The sequence below is a fragment of the Streptopelia decaocto genome (genome assembly GCF_964273445.1).
Source record: "Streptopelia decaocto genome assembly, chromosome: 27".
NCBI classification, from domain to species: Eukaryota; Metazoa; Chordata; class Aves; order Columbiformes; family Columbidae; genus Streptopelia; species Streptopelia decaocto.
The window spans coordinates 670,327-690,571 of record NC_138682.1 but is presented as its reverse complement, the minus strand read 5'-3'; the positions used below and the strand labels follow the sequence as shown (position 1 = coordinate 690,571).

Genomic DNA, 20,245 nt, shown 5'->3' with positions numbered 1-20,245 from the left:
TCGCTAGAACCGGTTTTAGACCAAAGCGCGTCCCGGTGGAAAAGCAAAAGGCTCGAGATCCCCCCGCAAAGGCGATAAATCGGGGGGTTGTTTAACACCTGCGCCTTGCTAAACCGCGGCCCAGCCCCTGCGCCAGCTGTTTGCCTCCAATCATTCTTTTACACGCCGGATTAAAACAATAAAAACATTAAAGTCCTAAAATCCCCCCCGAGAATAAACACGGAGACAATAAAGACCCGCGCACGGAGGGGCCGGGGTGGGAGAGTCCGCAGCAGCGCCAAACCAGCTATAAATTAATCTCAGCAGTAAACCCCGCTCAATTAAAACCACTTCGGCAAACGAGGGTCTTGCAGGATGTCGAGTCAGTTTGGCTTTGGGGCGGTTCAGGGTGGTTTTTGCTGCCGAAGCGCCGCGGGTTCTTTATAAATGAGGCGTTGGAGCCGGGTTTATTTGGGGGACAGAGCGGGGAGGGTTTTACGGCCGCCGGGGTCATTGTCGGCACCACATTTATCCGCTTAAACCCCTTAGTGTGGCGTTTGGATACAGAGACGAGCGGCTCGGGCTCTACAAAGCTCATTTATAACAATAGATACTCAACGGGCTGGATTTTAAGCTTCTAAGCTAGGCTTAAAGTATAGAGCAGGTTGGCTGTGAGTGTCTTGGTTGCTTTGCGTTGCCACTCCAAATATTTGCAACCTCCCCCCCCCGAATATTCGCAGCGCTATTTCCAGCCTTAATTCTACCGCCTGCATTAATTCGCCTCCTTGGGTGTTAAGCTGGGCTTTTGTCTCCTTTGCTCTAAACCTCTAATATTTGTAAGCTCCAGAAACACACAAAAACCCCCAAATTAAATGCGTTTTGCTGTGGGTTTTATTACCTACACCCCCATAATGTGGGAGGAACAAACGCAAAGCCCCGGAGGGGATGCGGGGGAATCGTTTCGGGGTTGGGGACATGGAGCAGCGCTCGTGTTCCCTTCGCCTCCATCTCCTCGCTTTTCTGCTCCCATTTCAATGGTTTATCCACCTATTTCTATCAAGGGCTGCAAGTGGAATGTGGTGCTCAAAGGGTTTAGTGGTGTAAGGAGGCAATTAGAACCGAGGGAAAGGAGGCAATTAGAAGCGAGCGAAAGGCAATTAGAAGCGATTGAGAGCACCGCAATGCCGCAAAGCGCAACCGGGGAGGCCGATTTGGGCGCAAAAAGGCTGGTTTTGGGGTTCGGTTTGGTTATTAAGTGCATAGAGAAGCTCGAGCGGTGTGTCGGGGGCTGAATCGAGGGGGGCAAAAGGGGTGAAACCCGTGAGGTTTTGCTCCCCCATCAACCCGACTTGCAGGGGAAGCTCAAACCGCTGCAGAATTGAGGTGGGGGGGATAATAACGCCGCAGAGCTTGCAGGATGGAGCCGGCGCTCAACCCCCCGCAATAACCCGCCGCAAGCCATCAATCTCGGGGGAAAAAGAGCCGAGAAGAGGGTCAGGGAGCCTCATGGGGCGGGAGCTCAGCGCCGCGGGAAATGGCCCATAAATCGCCCGTTCCCATCAAACAGGTGGCTCTTCGGAGGCGCAAAAAGAGCCCAACGCCTGCTCTGCTTTCCCCCTTTCCCGCTGCCTTTCTGCTTTTAAAAGCTTAATTACCGCCCAGCTCTGACGACCCCGCGGCGGCTTCGGTGGAATACAGGGCTTGGGTTTGCGTCGGGAGAGCAAAGCGCGGCCTAAATCTGCGGGAAGAGGGTGCGGAGGGGCGCAAAGCGGGGAAGAGCGGGCGCTTTGGGGCTGGGAAGCTCTTTGTGCCCCTGGGAATGAGGAATTGGAGGCGGCGGGGCTTTAATTTGTGCCCCCGCGCCTCTGGTTGTGCGGGGCTGCGCTTGCATGGAGCTCATTCCCACTCATTAACAAATGGGGGATAAAACCCCGAGCTGCTTTAATTTGAATTGTATTTAACGTGACGCCGTCTCCAAGCTGCCCCGGGGGAGTTTTGGCCTCAGGTTTGCAAAATAAAGACCAAAACCCCCTTTTTTCAGGCGGCGGAGCAGCTCGCGGTCCATGAATGGGCGGGCGCGCACCCAAAATCCCAAAGAATTGGAGGAAATGGACCTTCCAGCGCATGAAAAAGCTGAATGGGGGGACCGCGGTGGCGCTCGGGGTCAAGGCCGAGTCGCGCCACGTTCCCAGCCCGCGGCACAATGCGCTAACGATGCGGTTTTTAATTAAGGATCAGCCGGGAATGTGTCACCGTCCCCCTTGGCCCAACAAAGACCAAGCGGCCACGTCCTAGTCCTGGTTTTAGCCCCGTCCTCTGGCTCAAAGCCGTTCCTTGGCCGTTTTGAAGCTCGTGTCGCGGTTCCCACAGCCGGGGCGGCGTCACCGTGTCCCCAGCGCTGCGGGGACACCCAGAGTCCCCGTTGTCACCCACATTCCAATGTGGGGTTTGCGGCGCCCACATCCACCCTCCCGAAACACAACCCCTCGGCTCCGCCGCCAAATCAATCCGCTCCGCTTCACCTTTAATTCCTTTTACATTCTGGTTTCTCGGGGTTGCGCCGAGAAGGGCTTTCCTGCCATTCTTTTCACTCTATGAACGATCTCTCCGGTGCGCGAGTCGCGCGGGGGCCGTCGGCTCCTTGAGCCGTTGTGGAGCTTTGCGCCCGCATTGCGTTTCTGTGCCACATCTCAAGTCTTTGCGAAGGGGAGGGGGGACTTTTTATTGTATTCCTTCTCTTTTTCCACCCTTTCCCTTCTACCCGTTTCTTTGTCCGCATCGCCCTGCGAACGGCACCGCGGCGCCGCCGCATCGGTCCCCGTTCCCTCCCTCCCCAATTCCCCAGCTCTGCGGTGGCGCAGGGATTTCCCGGCTCCTTTCCCCCACTCTCTATCCCCCAAGAATTAGAAACGCTGAGCTAACGAATCCCCAACCTTGAAACGCAGCCGTGATTGCCTTTGTTAACATATTGATCTCTTTTCCCGCAGCTCCCGGCGCTCGCGCTGCGCTCGGCTCCCTCTCCCAGCGCCCCCGTGAAGGATGGAGCCGTTTCCCTTTGTATTTGCGCCGCCCGGTAGGTAGGGAAGGAATTGATGGCTCGCCCAAGGTCACGCTCGAGAGTGGCGGCGCTGCTGGGATTCGACTCGGGGACGTAATAATGATTCACGGCCACGCCGGAGCTATTGGGGGTTCCCGGGGGGGCCGCTGTGGATCCCGAGTCGCTGACGCTCGGCGGCTCCACCCCCTCGCTCACCTCCCTTAATTACCGCTGTGCCTCTCCTCTTAACTGATGTGGCAGCGGTAATTAATACGCGGGGCTTTAATAACCTTCGCTTTGCGCCAAACGAGGCTCAAAATGCTCCACCGTCTGGAAGTAAATAACGAGCGCCCTTCCAGGTTCCGGCGCCGTGGGCTTTGTGATCTGCGTCCCTCGAGCACCCCTCGAGCGTCCTTTGAGCATCCCTTGGGCATCCCTCGAGCACAGGACGGTGTCACTGCCCTAACATACCCCCCCGTTAGGGATTTAGGAGCCTGATGGTCCCTGCTTAGCTTTGCAAAGTGAGGTTTAGGCTGCGCCTCCGAGGGCTCCTCGTGTGGCTTTTCCCTCCCATAAACCCCCTCGAGCACCCGGTGCTTTTTCTCTGTGTGCCCCTATTTATAAAGGACAGAAAGTTGGGTCAGGGCCCTTGGGTGCACGGCCGAGAAACCCCTCGGGAGGGCCGGCTGTGATTTTGGAAGCACCCACTGTCCATTTTGGGTTAAATCCAGCCAGATTTAACGCTTTCCTGGCCTGGAAACTCCATAGGGTTAACAATGATTCTTTCGCACCCTGCTGCTCAACTCAAGCGCTCTGGAGGTGACGGGGACACTCTCTACCACGTGAGACTTCATTCCATTTCTTTCTATAACGGAGAAAAGTTGAACCACGGGGTTTATTGAAGAGTTTGCCCCGTGTGTCCTTGGCCGAACGCTCCTCTCCGTGTGCCGGGGCCAGATGGTTGCTGTGCCCCCCCCTTGCAACACCTGCATTTCGGCGCGGGGCACGTGCACCGAAACCCTCTGGGATGAGCGCAGCTATAGAAACGGCGATGGAGTTATTGCCCTCCTGGCGGCGAAACGCTTTGCCCTTCTGCCTGAGGAGGACGCGCCGGGCGCCGCAACCCGCTCGGCTCCTCCTGCACATTGCAGGGAGGTTTGTGGAGCAACACGAATATCTCCGGGTTCGTTCGGTAGGAGCAAAACACCGGGGGGGGGAAAAAGGGCGAATTGTGGTGGTTTGCACAACGTTCAGCCCAACGGAAGCGCTTGGTAAAGGGCTTTGGGGCGGTTTGGTTGTGGGTGCTGGTACCAGCACCGAGCGCCGCCTGCAAATACATTCTGATGGTGATTATTCTGCTTATTTTGGTTTTAAAGAAGGAAGGGAGCGGGAGTTAAAAACAGGGCAGGATGTGCACAGGTTTGGGTGTGCGCAGGTTTGGGTGTGCACCCATGTTTGGGTGTGCGCAGGTTTGGGTGTGCGCAGGTTTGGGTGTGCACCCATGTTTGGGTGTGCACAGGTTTGGGTGTGCGCAGGTTTGGGTGCGCGCAGGTTTGGGTGCGCGCAGGTTTGGGTGTGCGCAGGTTTGGGTGTGCACAGGTTTGGGTGCACGCGCAGGTTTGGGTGCGCGCAGGTTTGGGTGCGCGCGCAGGTTTGGGTGCACACGCAGGTTTGGGTGTGCGCAGGTTTGGGTGTGCGCAGGTTTGGGTGTGCGCAGGTTTGGGTGTGCGTGCAGGTTTGGGTGCGTGGGCAGGTTTGGGCACGCAGGTTTGGGTGTGCGCAGGTTTGGGTGCGCGCAGGTTTGGGTGCACACGCAGGTTTGGGTGTGCGCAGGTTTGGGTGTGCACCCATGTTTGGGTGTGCACAGGTTTGGGTGTGCGCAGGTTTGGGTGCGCGCAGGTTTGGGTGCACACGCAGGTTTGGGTGTGCGCAGGTTTGGGTGTGCGCAGGTTTGGGTGTGCACCCATGTTTGGGTGTGCGTGCAGGTTTGGGTGCGTGGGCAGGTTTGGGTGCGCGCACAGGTTTTGGTGTGCACCCATGTTTGGGTGTGCGCAGGTTTGGGTGTGCGCAGGTTTGGGTGTGCGTGCAGGTTTGGGTGTGCGCAGGTTTGGGTGCACGCGCAGGTTTGGGTGTGCGCAGGTTTGGTTGTGCGCAGGTTTGGGTGCGCGCGCAGGTTTGGGTGTGCACAGGTTTGTATGTACACAGGTTTGTATGTACACAGGTTTGTACGTACACAGGTTTGTATGTACACAGGTTTGTATGTGCACAGGTTCGTATGTACGCAGGTTTGTATGTACACATGTTTGTATGTACACGGGTTTGTACGTACACAGGTTTGTACGTACACGGGTTTGTATGTACGCGGGTTTGTATGTACGCAGGTTTGTATGTACACATGTTTGTATGTACACAGGTTTGTACGTACACAGGTTTGTACGTACACGGGTTTGTATGTACGCGGGTTTGTATGTGCGCAGGTTTGTATGTGCGCAGGTTTGTATGTACGCAGGTTTGTATGTACGCAGGTTTGTATGTATGCAGGTTTGTACGTACACATGTTTGTATGTACACAGGTTTGTATGTACGCGGGTTTGTATGTACGCAGGTTTGTACGTACACAGGTTTATATGTACGCAGGTTTGTATGTACGCAGGTTTGTATGTACGCAGGTTTGTACGTACACATGTTTGTATGTACACGGGTTTGTATGTACGCAGGTTTGTATGTACACAGGTTTGTATGTACACAGGTTTGTATGTGCACAGGTTTGTATGTACACAGGTTTGTATGTACGCAGGTTTGTATGTATGCAGGTTTGTACGTACACAGGTTTGTATGTTTGTATGTATGCAGGTTTGCAAAGCAAGAGGCACAACCACGTGGGCCCCCGCCGTCCCCCCAGCCACAACCAACCCTTCAGGGTTTCTCTTCCGTGCGGTTTTGGGGGCTGCCCCGCACAAAACGCACCCAAACCCGCTCCCTCCAAAGCCACTCCGCCGCCTGTTGTGTCCCCACAGCACCGAGCGAGCACAAACGCGCTTTTCGTGCCGCCCCCGACTCCGAAGGCACCGGGGGCTCATTCCGCCCTTTACCTCCCGCTCAGGTTCCTTTGTGTCCCTCCCCCGTGCAAACGGGGCTGCAATGACCTTGGCTGGGGCGTCCTGGCTATAAAACCTGCGCCGCGCTCACAGCTGCTCCCCCCCCAAAACCCTTTGTGCTCGAAGCGCCGCGGCTCTTTAAACACCTATACGTGCCACGCACGACCTGCTTAACGTCTTACACTTGGGCCGATCGCTCTTAAACCCTCGCTCTTCTCATTTATCCTCGCAGAGGCGCCGGCTCTTCCCTCCTCGAGCGATAAGACGCTACCACCCAAACCAGCTTTCCAGGAGCGCTCGGTAAGCCGGAGCCACCCCCAAAAACCATCCCCGCGAGCTCTTCCCGGGCTCCGAGCTCTTTGGAAACCTGGGGAACCCTCGGGAGGAACCGGCTCCAAAATCTTTGTGTGTCGTCTCCCGTAAGTGTGAGAATATGAGCCGGTTTGGCCGCGCTCGCGGCGCATTCTTTCAAACCAACAAGTCCTTTGCGGCGTTATCCCGCGACGCCTCCTCGCCGATGGAAAGGGGCCCATCTGGGGATTCACGTGGTCCCGGGTACATAATTGTAATGGTCCCCCCGGCCTTTAAAATCTATGAATCACTCCGGTATCGGGGCACTTTACGCGCATTAGCGAATTAATCCTTACAGCCTCCCCGCCAGGGAGGGAATGATGGTTGTCATTGCTCAGATGGGTGAGCCCGAGCCCAGATCTGCGCCAGAACCCGGGGGTTGCGGGGGGGTCACATCACTCAGCGCCGTCACCTTCGGCCCCCGGGGGCGCCCGTGACCCCGCGTTCGTTACCGCGGCCGTGGAGCCGAGCGAACGGGGCCGCGGCTCCATCTGAGCCCCGTTGGGGCGAGACGGATGGGCAGCGCGGGCTTTGCAAGCCAAACCTCGCGCGGGGTTTAAATCCGGTGACTTTAAGCTCGGCTTATCCACGCCGGACCACACGTAGCGCGGCGCCCTCACCCCCGGCGCTGCGGTCGCGACGCAGGTGCCGTTGCGTTTGTTCCCCCCCCCGTATCCAGGTGTTTGGATCGTGTTTCTGCGCCGGAGGGACGGTTGGAGCGGCGCTTTGGCTTCCCCGCATTAACGCCGGCGTGTTAATTATTATTAATCCAGCCGTGTGATGAGCCTGACGGGGGCAGGTTTGGCTCCTCACCCCTTTCAGCTGTACCAGCTCTCCAAGGTAAAATCCCCCTGTTTTACAAGCCCCACGCTTGGGGCTCTATTAAAACCCTCGTGCGCTCAGAAAATCACTGTCAAGCTTAAAAAGCTGTTGGGAGCCACAACGATCCCGGACACCCACAATATCCAACCCTCCTTTGCACACCCAACACACTCGTAGGTTTGACAAAAGCCAGAAAAAACCCTTATTATTGTTAAACCTCGCCTAAAGATGAGCCTGCTGCATTTGTTCTAATGGAGCTGGTGTGTTGGTCCAGCTGGGAGTCTTGTGTCCTATTAAATACTTTCTAAACGAGCGCATTTATTCATGGAGCTGTCACAGCCCGGTGAGTAAAGAACGCGGCTCTACCCGAGCTCGCGCCTCCTTCCAAAAACCATTGATGCTTTCAGGCTAAATAAACCCAGACCAAACCAAATCAACCCCAAACGCCATCGCTTGGCGAAAACCCCCAAATCGGGGCTGATTTTCCGCAGCGTCCGAGCCCTGAAGACCTTCCCGTCTACATCTTTTTAATCCCAACGCCCGCAAAATAGCGGCTGAAATAACACCGCTGCGTGTCAGCCGCTGATGGAGGGAGATTAAATATTAAAGCCGGCGCTGCGGCTTTAACTCATTCCATTCCCCCCCCCAGCCCGGTTTTTCCGCCCCCCCGCTTGCTGCTGTGTGTAAAATGACATGATTTAGGGCCCCGGTGCCAGACTCGGCCGCCGGCTCCGGGCGCTTGCAAATGCATACGGAAAGATATATGGTGTCTGTGAGCAGTTGTGTGCGCGGCGCGGAGCGCCCGAGCCGCATAAACATGTTAAATAGAGCCGTAACCGCACCCCGAGAAGGAAAAGCGCCCTAGAAAAAGCAAAAAACGGCCAAAAATACCATAAAAACCCCGCAACGGAGCAAAATGAAAGATCCTAATAAATCCAGAGGTAGCAAGGCCGGGTTTGCGGGGGGAAACCTGAGTTCCCTCCCTCGTCTTCTCGCCTAAAAATCTCCCTAAAAATTCCTTCGCCCGCTACAAAAACCAGTCGGAGAATTGGGCACATTCTGCCTTTGGTGCTTTTCGCTCCCTTCGTCACCCCCAACCTGCACGTTGGGCGCGATATTCACCCCAAACCCACAATATTCACCCCAAACCCGCTCCTCGCACCCCGATTCCTTTCTCTCCGCTCGCCCCAACCCACCGATTTTCCTTCTCAACAGCCAAAAACCTTAAAACCCGGGTGGTTTTGGGCCGGGAAGGTGCCGGAGCATCTCTCCCGCTCCCCTTTGCAGCACAACGCGAACCAGCGCCTTTTCCTTTTGTCCCTTTGTTCGGCGGCGCCGCAATTTGTGTCGCTATTTTGGAACCGAGTCGGGGTGTATTTAGCAAAACCATTGGGAAATGTTATTGAAGCTTTATTTACGGCAAAGCCGGACTGCGGGCACAAACCTCCTTGTTTTTCTCCCTTAAACACCGTGATATCTTGAATCTCGTTGAATTCAAGCCCCGGTTCTGAGTCGCCGTCGGTGCGTTTGACACTTTGCATAATGCGGTTGTAACTGTGGCACAGATGGATGCGACGTCCCCAAATGTGTCCCCGGCAAAGAAATCAAGGCAAAACCCCCAATTAAATCGTAAATAAGTGAGTGAAAACAGGGGGTCACACCGCAGCTCGTTCCCCAGAACAGGTGGCTTTGGGTTGATTGGTTTGGTGGGGGGTTTAAGGAGAGGATTGAAGGAAACGAAGGGGAATGGTGCGCTGGAGACGCCGCGGCGAGCGCCGCGGTACAAAGACCCTGCGGTAGGAAAAGGCTGCGGCGGCCGCTTTGTCGCAGTCTATTAGGAGAGGCCGATCCATCGCGGGGTCGTTAGGATGCTGCTCGTTAACCCCCTCCCTGCCTCCATCATCTCCGCCTCCCAGGGGCGATTCAGCCCCTTTGTCCCCCTTCCTCCCTAAAACCCCGAGTGCTTCTTCTCCCCCAATTCTCCCGCAGGTGGGATTTCCGACGGCGAATCAAACGCCCGCGTTCCGCTCCGTGAAAGCGTGGAAACCGTCCGAAAACACCCTTTGTGACCCCCCGATAGCGCCGAATTAATCCCCCCTGTGACCCGGCAACCAAGCGGCGCATCTCCCCGCGTCTCCGGCGCTTTAAACCCGCCTTATGAACAACGTTTCTTCCCCAGAAACCCCACGCAACGGCTGCTTTTTCAAGCAATCCGTCCCGCTCTGGTTTTACTCAACGCTCGGCAGCAATTTGTGCTCCAGGACGGACCCGTAAAACACACCCCCCCCCTCCAAAAAACGCCATTTATCCCCCATTTTGGCAATTGTTTCGTTTCAGAGGTTTACAAACGAGGACCACCTGGCGGTTCATAAACACAAGCATGAGATGACATTGAAATTCGGCCCGGCTCGAACCGACTCCGTCATCATCGCAGGTATGTGCCCATTAATACACCGGCACCGCCAGATTAATCCCAGCCACCAGATGCACCGCAACACGTCCCTACCGCCCATAAAACCCCTTGTGATCTGCATTTAATCAGGAGGAGAGCAAAGCCAGAGGCTTCCAAGGCTCTTTTTTTCCCCTTTTTTATGGTAGTATCAAGTTTTGTGGGGATTTTTGCATTTTTTTTTTTAATTCTATTTCTTTTTAGCGCTCGCCCTTTTTATTAAGGCTGGGAGATTTATGGCCGGGAGGCCTCTCGCGTCGCCGCTCGTGCTTTGAGGACGATGAACCGAGTCGGACAAACCCGGGTTCTTCTCCTCGGCCCAGGTGTCAATCTTCTTGAGCTTTTAGGCCGGCGGTTAATAAATTAAAGCGCTGCGGAGTGTGATTGCAGATTGGCCGCTCAGCGCAGCCTCGATCAGATCGAGCAAAATCCAATCTAAACATCTCGATATTGTCTGGCAGCGCATCCTTGCCGGTCGCAGATATTCTCCTGCCTCCTCGCTCCCTTGGATTTCACATTCCTTAAAAGAGTTCGAGAGCTTTGTCCTTCCCTCACCCCCTTTCTAAAGAGCAGGAGGCTCGGCTTAGCTCGCTAAAGCTGGGTTTAAATCGGGGGGAGCAGCACTGGGTGTGGTCCCATCATTAAAAATCCTCCTGTTCATGGTCCCAGACACGCGTGTTCTGCGGCTGGGCTGAGACAGGCTGGGTTTAGCGCAAGGAGCAGCGGCGGGTCGGGTTTAGCGCAAGGAACGTCATCGGGTTGGGTTTAGCGCAAGGAGCAGCATCGGGTCGGGTTTAGCGCAAGGAACGGCATCGGATCGGGTTTAGTGCAAGGAGCAGCATTGGGTCGGGTTTAGCGCAAGGAGCAGCAGCGGGTTGGGTTTAGCGCAAGAAACGGCATCGGGTCGGGTTTAGCGCAAGGAGCAGCAGTAGGTCAGGTTTGGCACAAGGAGCAGCAGTAGGTCGGGTTTACCCCTCCCCAGCTCCTCTGGACTGACACATGCCACCTTAGTGAACAACCGTCTCCCCCCCCCGCAAAAGCAGAGAACACTTGTTCTAGACCCCCGGGGAGGATCGGGGTGTTCAACGTGAGTTTGGCAGCCTCTTTTTTGACCCGTTTTGTGCCCCGAGCAGATCAGACGCCGACGCCGACGCGGTTCCTGAAGAACTGCGAGGAGGTGGGGCTGTTCAACGAGCTGGCCGGCTCCTTCGAGCACGACTTCAAGAGGGCGGCCGAGGATGACGACAAAAAGGCAAGAACCGGGGGCCACGGGGCTGCAAAACGACCCAGGAGCTTTTTTGGGGGGATGGAGTTGGGGCCAGCGCCACTCACATGGTGTAGGATAACACAGTGTGGTCTGGGATTTCAGATTCTGCCTCCCACGGGGGTTTAGTTGATGAATTCGGGTGATTTTGGCTGCGTGTTCTGCAACCCAAAGCCTGGCCAGAGCGGGGTTTAATGCTTTATTGTTCCTTTGGCTTTAAATAAGACCGAAAAAAGGCGGTACCCGAAACACCTCGCGCCTTGGGAGGGAGATGCAGGATGCTGTTCAACACAAAAATGCCCCCAGGGATCTAAATCCTCAATGATGATGATCCCGAGGTGCGATGGGCAGGGACAGGACCCAGCTCAGCCGCCCGCCTTTCAAACTGGAGCCGTATCGGGTACATTCGCATAGAGAAAGGGCTTTTTCTAACAAAGAGCCGCCTCGTCCGCAAACGGCATCGATTCCGCTGCCCCCGCCAGCCCCGGGTCTGAAGGACAACGGGATCTCGTCAGAGAGGAGCTAATTAAGGCCGTTTCCACCCCTCCCCGGGAGCAGCAGATGCGTGTTGGGCTCTTAGGCTGGCACATACATTTACTAAATTGATGTATGGCCGTCCATACGCTCGCAGTCAGCGGCGCTGCTCGGAAATAAACTGCGGGAGCGCGGCCGCGTAAATCTTCGCCAAGATGGGGGACGGAGGAATTCGGAATGGAAGCCGAACCCCGGCTCTCCAGCCGCTCTCCTCCTACCGGGGCTCTTGAAAGCAGGAATTGATCCCTCATTGCTATGCCGAGGGGCGTTTTATGCTCTCCACTCCCTCCCTGCCTTTTGTTCTCCGCAGCCCAGACCCGAGCGCTGTGGAAAGGTAGTTTTGCCTTTGCGGTTTCGCATCCAAACGGTTGAGCAACCCATTCATTTGAAACCTAAGACCACCCACCTCCCGCCCCGGGGCTGCGGCTCCGTCCCGCTCACATATTTCCCTCTTTTTGTAATTATTTTTTTGCTTTAGGAACACTGCAGTCCCAATCTTTCTGCGGGCGGTAGAAGCGTTTATCCCTCCCCAAATGGAATCTGTGCTTTGTCTCTGGCCAGAGCCGCGTTTCTCGCCGCTCGGCCGCGCCGAACCCGCTCGCCGCCGCTCTCGTGCGGTTTGTCCTTGGGCTCCAAGGGTGGTCTCGACACCAGCGCGTTAATTAAAACCAGAGGCGCAGCGGGAGCTTCCCTGGAGGCGCTTTAAGTGCTTCGAGACTTCCCTGCATGTTAATCCCTTCTCCTTTTGTGATTCTCGCCGCGATTCTCTGCTGCAGAGGGCAGGTAACCGGTTACCGCACCCGCCGCCGGCAAAGCCCCCGCGTAAATCACAGCGGAGCAGCCGCAGCCCCGGCCGGAGCGGCCGCGGGCGCCCGGATTCACCCCCTTGCCGCAATTTTCCCCTCCCTCCGGAGAATTAAACTGCAGCAGAGCGGAGGAGGTTGAGCTTGGGCGCTCAGGGATTGATTGTGGAGGGCGCAGGACGGACAAACAGCCGTCAGGACTGATGGAGGGAGAGGTTGGGTGGATCCCAGCCCAATGCAGCATCCGCAGTCGGGGTCACACATGCCGGCGTCTCCCACGTCTTCTCTTCCTCCTTGGGGAGAAGTGGCTGCTCAGTTTAGTCCCCGCTCAGTTTAGTCCCCGCTCAGTTTAGTCCGCGCTCAATTTAGTCCCCTCTCAATTTAGTCCCCGCTCAATTTAGTCCCCTTGTCCCCCTGCCCCTTTCCCCCCGTCCCCAGTAACTGGGTAACTGGTGAAATGGGGCGCGTGTGGCTGCGGGAAGCGGGGCCGGTGGCTCGTCGCCAGGTTCAGGCATATGGTCGGGTTTTATTTTAATGGGGCGCTCATAGATATTTAATAACTTGCATGGCTCTTTGTTTGCTTTTGATAATCGGGCAATAAAATAATTCAGGCTGATTTATACAATGCTTTACGGCTCTTCTGTGAATGAAAGCGCCTTCTGTAACTCGCAGGCGTTTGGCTTTGTTACCTGTTCTGCTTTTATGAAACAAAAAAAAAAGGGGGAAAAAGCCACCCAACCCATGGAAAGAATTGTGTGTGTGTTACTGAGAAACCACAAAATGGTGCCATCTGGGGCAGGGACGGAGACGGAGGCCTCGCTCTCCGCCTCGGGCTCCCAGATGCTGCTTCGGTCCGAAGAAATAATAATAACGGTTTGGCAAGAACTGGGAGCTGTGGCTCTTCCTCCGGGAGCCGCCGCGTGTTTCGCAGCCGACTCGAGCGCGTTGTCCCCGTTCCAAGCCCTGTCGGTGTCCCCGCAGAGCGCCGGAGCCCTGGACATGTCTCTACCGTCCACCCCGGACGTCAAGATCAAGGAGGAGGAGCCGGTGGAGGTGGACTCGTCCCCGCCGGACAGCCCGGCCTCCCGCCCGCCGTCCCCGCACCACAGGGACAAGGTGGGTGTCCCCAGGGTCCCTGCTGCCCCCACCCCGCGCTGGGGACAGAGGGGCCGCAGAGGTGATGGGGACGGGCTTTGAACAGCGCCCGTTGCGGTGGGAAGGGGTGATGGGTTTAAACGAAAAGAGGGGAGATTCGGGTTAAACAAAAGGAGGTTTTGGCTGCTGAGGGGGTGGTGAGACCCCAGGTTACCCGGAGAGGTGGTGGAGACACCCCAGGCCAGGCTGGACGGGCTCTGAGCAACCTGAGCTGGTGACGATGTCGATGGGACAGGTGACATTGGAAGGTCCCGTCAACCCAAACCATTCTGTGATCGGGTGCCAAGGCCTGATTTGGGTTTGTGAGGTTCGTCTCATTTTAGAAGGGAACAGAAAAGCTGCTTCTGTAAAAGCCGCGTTGCGTCCAGGCTGATGGGGAGACCTTGCTGCTCACCCTGGGAACGCGTTTCTGCCGCGGCCAAAGTGCCAAACGCATCGCGGATCTTCCCCAAGATGTCCCTGTGCCCTGGGGACACACGAGTCTCAATAACTCCCCACCCTAGAGACGCCCGTGGGGCTGGAGAGGGGGATTATCCCCCCAATTTGAATCCCCGAGTCTGCATTTCAGGGTGGCTTTGGCTCCCCTTGCGCCTCAGTTGCTGCTTCGTTTTCACTGAATTTCTTTTAACACCCTAAAAGGAAGAGCCGGCCGGGCGATCGTGACGCTAACGAGTAACAGCACGTCTCCTTTTGTCTAGGAGATCGTCCCCAAGCCCGTCATCATTTCCACGCCGACTCCGACCATCGTCCGGCCGGGCTCGCTGCCGCTGCACTTGGGGTACGACCCCCTGCACCCCACGCTGCCCTCCCCGACCTCCGTCATCACGCAGGCCCCCCCCGCCAACAGACAGCTGGGGTAAGTGCGCATCATCAGCCTTCCCGGCCACTAATTAGCTACCTAAATAAGCTCCTTGATTATCACAACGACCGAGGTGCCGCGGTTCCCGCTGCGGCTGCTTGGCCATAAGGGCCTCGTTGCGGCGCTGCCTCCAGAAGCCGAATGGGGGTGGAAGTGCGGAAAGCGGGAACTAATTGTCGTAGCGGAACGAAACGAGGCGAAACTCACCGCCGGGAGCAATTAAACCCAGTCCCCAAACACGTTGACACGACACTCGTTGTCGTGGCCTGAGCGGGGGCTCCCAACTCGCTTTGGCGGCTGTAGGAAACCGTCTGGATCTTTTAACGGCTTTGGGATTTTCTCCAACAAGCTGTTGCCTCTGAAGTGCAACCTCCCGCATCCTCCCTGCTCAGCTCCCGCCTCGGGACCTGCTCTGTTTCCGCACATCTAACGCCTCTGCTCCTTTCCCTGTGTAACAATGCGCGGCGGCGGCTCCGGAGCTCTGGCGGCGGCTCCGGAGCTCTCGCTGCGGCGCATCCGGCAGCCCCGGCCCCGCAAATCAAAGCGAGGAGCCCGGAGGATGCAGGAAACACATTACACGCAGCCCTCGGGAGACGCATATTTAGCTGCGCTTCTCTTCTTTGAGTGTCAGGATGCTGCTTTTGTGCTGTGCTCTTGGCCTCTCTCTAATTACCCTTCTCCGAGGCTGCCTCCTTACATTAACCGCGCCATTTATATTATTTTGGCTGTCAGTTCGTATTTTCGCGTGTGTTTTTTGCCCTGACCCCTCTGGCACCATCAATCCAGACTTCCCGACGGAAAGTTTTAAATCCTGTCTGGAGGCATTAAGGGGTTAAGTGATTGTCCCGGGGTTTGGAAAGGGCATTGTGCTCCTTTTCTAACCCGGAGCAGGTTGGAACCAAGTCCCCTCAAGCTCAAAGGCACAAAAAATCAGAGCTGGAGTAAGCTGGGCTTTAGTAGGATTTTATCTGCCCGTGGGGGTAGATCCCTCCTAGAACGGGCTTTGCAGAGAGCTCGGGCTGCGGATTTAACGAGGGTCCCTTCGTTATGGCCGCGCTGGGCTTGTCAGCATGACAGAGATGGAGGGGGAGGCTGTGACCTCCCTGGAACTCGCCCTCGTTAGGCTGAGCTTTTCAAAGCCTCCTCGGAGGATTCGGGCCGCCCCATAGAAATGAATGGAGAAGCCGCCACGTTGGCGTTCCCCAGGCAGCCTTAAAAATTCCAGCCTGAGTTATTGGCGCGTTGAACTCCCCCCTCTGACCCGCGGCCGCTCTTTGTCCCCAGCCTGTGTCACCCGGTGCCAGCGCCAGGATCCCGCTTTGTCCGTCCCCTTCCCTGCGCTCGGCAGCAGCAAATTATTGGAAGCAGCAGCAATGTCTTTCCCTCCCTCCCCATAGTCGGCTCGCAGCGGCTCTTCTCTGCCTCCACTCGGCTCCCGGCTGCGCTGTCACCCACTCAGGACGAGCAAACACCGTTTCCTTTCCCCCCGCAACACCCGGAGCGGATCATCTCCGGCTTTTCCTCCGCTCTCCTAGAAAAGCCGAGTCCAGAAAGTCGACAGCCGGAGCGCGGTGGGGTTGGTGACGCCCCGGAGCGGAGACGGGGTGCACACGTGTGTCGGAAACGCCGCTTCTCACCGCAGAGTGACCTGCGGTGGTTTGAATTGGCCACGGCGCCATCGCCTCCTCCCCAACCTGCGCCCAGCGGGGCCCTTCGCGTCCCCCGGGAGAATGAGCCCAAATCCTCCAACCCGAATCAATTCACACACGCACCCCCGAGCTCCCGGGGCCGCCAGGACAACATGAAATCATCTATGGCAACGCTAATTGTTGTTCCTCCAGGTCTCCCACAGGTTCCCTCCCGCTCGTGGTGCAGCTCGCGAACGGACAGACCATGCCCGTCCTCCCGGGCCCTCCCGTGCAGATGCCGTCTGTTATATCGGTAAGAAAAGCTTCCACCGCGGCTCAGCAGCGGCGGGGACGGACTTTACCCCCTGCCAAACACACACAGACACTTCCATTTTGCAAAAATGAACATCTATCTCCCCTCCGCGCAAAATAAGGAGGAGGGGGCGGGCGGGCCAGCTCTGGCAAGGCCGTAATAACGTGTGGATCACACTAGAGGGCAATAAGTCTGGAAAAGCACAACGCTCTGCCTGGACAGATGGCTCATGCCCTCGGTCCAGGGCTGGAGCTGCAGGATCCCTGATTAGCCGCTTCCATTTGGAGCAGCGTGCGCCTGCATTGAAACCAGTGGAGCTTGCAGAGAACATGTTGGTCTTTGCGGGCTGGGAAAGCCAAGCCTAACGTCGCCAGCTTGCTAAAGACCCGCGCGGTGTCGGGCTGGCGGGCTGAGCTCTGCGCACACGGGGCGACTCGCGGGTTCTGCGGAACTCGGGGCAGGTTTCCGCGCTGGGTGGGTGGTTGGTGCGGCTCCCCGGCGCTCCGGCGCCCGTGTGGGGCCTGCCCAGCGCGGCTTGGGGCTTGAGACGTTAGTGGCCAAAAACCTTCAGCCTCGGGGGAAGGGGAAGGGGAAGGGAAAGGGAAAGATAAAGGGGAAAGGGGAAAAAAGAAGAGGAAGGAAAAGGGGAAAAAGGAAGGGGAAGGGAAGGGAAAGAGGAAGGGAAAGGGGAGGAAAGGGAAAGATAAAGGGGAAAGGGGAAAAAGGAAGGGAAGGGAAAGGGGAGGAAAGGGAAAGGGAAAGATAAAGGGGAAAAAGGAAGAGGAAGGGAAGGGAAAGAGGAAGGGAAAGGGGAGGAAAGGGAAAGATAAAGGGGAAGAAAGAAGGGGAGGGGAAGGGGAGGAAAGGGAAAGGGAAAGATAAAGGGGAAAAAAGAAGGGGAGGGGAAGGGGAGGAAAGGGAAAGATAAAGGGGAAGGGGGAAAAAGGAAGGGGAAGGGGAGGAAAGGGAAAGGGAAGGATAAAGAGGAGGGAAGGGGGAAGGGGAAAAAGAAAGGGAAAGGAGGAAAGGAAGGAGGCTCGGAGCTGCCCTCCCATCCCACGCACGACTCCGATACGGCCACCGAAGAAGCGGCCGGTGGCCTTCGGTGACAGCGGCGTAATGGATGGCGGTAGTTAAACGCCGAGCGTTTGTCAGGATTTATAAATGTGCTCGGCGGGGGGAGTTATTACGGAGCCGCTGGCGCAGCGCGCCTGCCAAAGCACCTTTGGCTCCAACACACCCGCGTGTCGCTCCCTCCCGCAGCTGGCGCGGCCCATGCCCATGGTGCCCAACATTCCCGGCATCCCCGGGCCACCCATCAACACCAGCGGCTCCATTTCACCGTCGGGCCTCCCGGTTCACTCCGAAGCCAAAATGGTGAGTGTCCCCGTGCCCGCCACGGAGGTGTCACCTCCACGGTGCTGTCCCTGAGGCTTCACCGGCTCCTCCAGAAGAGATTGTGGGTTTCGCCTTCGCGAGGTGCCGCTGCTGCTCCAAAACGCTCCGCACCGAGAGCAGGTGTCGCAGATGCCACCAGGAGCATCAGCCTAATGTGCTGCGGCTCTGGCAGGCTCAGGCGCGGCTTATTGTCCACACAAAACCTCGGGCCCAGCTTAACCGTGGCCGCTTCGTAAAGCTGCAGCTTCTGCTTCCAAGAGAACAGATGGGCTGGAGGTGGGCACGGGGAAGGCAGCGCCAGGAGCGGGGATGTGCTGCTGTAATCTGAGGATCCTGGGAACGGTTTGTCACGCACAGCTCTTGAATTTAAAGTTTAGGGAAGAATTTTCCTTTCGTGGCTCAAATTAAGTGACCGCGGAGCGGGGGAAGCAAAATTAAGTTTGAGAATAGAGTGGCCAACCAACCCCCTTTTATTTGGCTGAGGTGGGGTTGAGGTGTTTGCAAACCCACCTCTTACATAGAACTGGAGAATAATTTTGGTTGGAAAAACCCCTCGAGCTCATTAATCCACCCACAAACCCAACCCTGGCACTAAAATGTCCTCAAGAATGTCATCTGTTCACCCCCCAGTGACTCCAGCACTGCCCTGGGCAGCCTGTTCAACGCCCTTTGGGGCAGAAATCACCCCAAATTTCCACCCTCAGCCTCCCCTGGTGCAACTTGAGGCCGTTTCCTCTCGTCCTGTCGCTTGTTCTTTGGATTCAAAACAGCCACAGTCCCCAAAGAGCCCATTCCCCAGCACCTTGGATGGTGCAGAAGCCGATTTAAGCCTCAACAGCACGGAGAACAGACCCATTAACGTCTTCTTGTGTCCTTTGGCAGAGGCTGAAGGCCAGCTTGACGGCGTCTTCCTCGCTCAACGGCAGCAACCTGGTGGTGGGTTCCGCCAGCACGCTGGTGCCGGCGCGGCCGGAGCAGAGCCAGATCCTCGTCCAGCACCCGGACGCCCCTTCCCCGGCTCAACCCCAGGTTTGCTGCTCCTTCACCCACCGCTTTGGAGATGCTGGGTGGGCAGGAACGGCCCCAGGTTCCAGTATAAGTTGGGGAATGAGCTATTAGAGAGCAGCGTAGGGGAAAGGGACCTGGGGGTCCTGGGGACAGCAGGGTGACCATGAGCCAGCACTGGGCCCTTGTGGCCAGGAAGCCAATGGGACCTGGGGGGGGTTAGAAGGGGGGGGTCAGTAGGTCAGAGAGGTTCTCCTGCCCCTCTGCTCTGCCCTGGGGAGACCACACCTGGAATCTTGTGTCCAGCTGTGGCCCCTCAGTTCCAGCAGGACAGGGAACTGCTGCAGAGAGTCCAGCGCAGCCACCAAGATGCTGCAGGGAGTGGAGCATCTCCCGTGTGAGGAAAGGCTGAGGGAGCTGGGGCTCTGGAGCTGGACAAGAGGACACTGAGGGGGGACTCATTCATGGGGATCAATATGGAAAGGGGAGTGTCAGGAGGATGGAGCCATTGGTGACAACCAGGGACAGGACAAGGGGCAGTGGGTGCAAACTGGAACACAGGAGGTTCCGCTTAAATCTGAGCAGAAACTTGTTCGTGGTGAGGGTGGCAGAGCCTGGCCCAGGCTGCCCAGGGGGTTGTGGAGTCTCCTTCTGTGCAGACATTCCAACCCGCCTGGTTCCTGTGGAACCTCAGCTGGGTGTTCCTGCTCCATGGGGGGATTGCACTGGATGAGCTTTCCAGGGCCCTTCACCCCTGACACTCTGGGGTTCTGTGATCCTGGCCTTTGGGGAAAAAAGAGGCAAATCTCACAGCTTCCCGCTTCGCAGAATGGGTTAAAAACCTTAGTTTTTAGCACCGAGACTCTGGGGGACACTTGGGGGTTGTCAGATAGTGGGCCTTGGGGGGCAATGGGGCTGCCAAATAGTGAGCCTTGGGGGGCTATGGGGCTGCCAAATAGTGAGCCTTGGGGGGCTATGGGGCTGCCAGATAGTGAGCTATAGGGGACAATGGGGCTGCCAAATAGTGAGCCTTGGGGGGCTATGGGGCTGCCAAATAGTGAGCCTTGGGGGGCTATGGGGCTGCTAAATAGTGAGTCTTGGGGGGCTATGGGGCTGCCAGATAGTGAGCTATAGGGGACAATGGGGCTGCCAAATAGTGAGCCGCCAACTAGGCAGAAAACTTGCGCAATGCGTTAATTTGCTTGACGAGCTCGGGAGTTTCGAAAGGATATTTCGCTCTCCCCGCTCAATTACTGAGGTTAAACGCCATCGGCTCCTGCCAGCGAACCCAATGCCAAGCGGCCATCAGCGTGGCCACCTGCTCCGGCGCTTCAGTGGCCTCCAGAACTTTAATATCCATATGCTGCCCGGCAGCGATTGCCGAGGTGTAAATGTGGAGGGCACGGCCGCGTCTGCAGGACCCTTGATGACTTTCCCTTTGTTCTCCTGAAATAAAACCACTTCAAGTGCTGCCTTACGAGATGTTTTCATCCCATTCGCCTCATTTAGCTGAGGGCGCCCGGGGAAAATTTAACCCGTGTTAATTTTTA

The 20,245-nt window shown here is 56.9% G+C and overlaps 1 protein-coding gene across 5 annotated transcripts in view; it reads left to right on the top strand.

The window, feature by feature from the left end:
• Window positions 1–20,245, top strand: part of LOC309450538 (cyclic AMP-dependent transcription factor ATF-7) — a 51,369-nt gene that overhangs the window by 23,909 nt on the left and 7,215 nt on the right. For 4 of the 5 annotated variants that reach the window (XM_082073475.1, XM_082073479.1, XM_082073477.1 and 1 more), the window contains 7 exons: window positions 9,625–9,721; window positions 10,870–10,988; window positions 13,319–13,453; window positions 14,191–14,348; window positions 16,193–16,292; window positions 17,556–17,669; window positions 18,573–18,719. In XM_082073475.1, the coding sequence (XP_081929601.1) occupies window positions 9,625–9,721; window positions 10,870–10,988; window positions 13,319–13,453; window positions 14,191–14,348; window positions 16,193–16,292; window positions 17,556–17,669; window positions 18,573–18,719 (870 nt within the window). The remainder of the gene's footprint in view (window positions 1–9,624; window positions 9,722–10,869; window positions 10,989–13,318; window positions 13,454–14,190; window positions 14,349–16,192; window positions 16,293–17,555; window positions 17,670–18,572; window positions 18,720–20,245) is intronic. The other variant, XM_082073478.1, reaches the window with a different exon arrangement.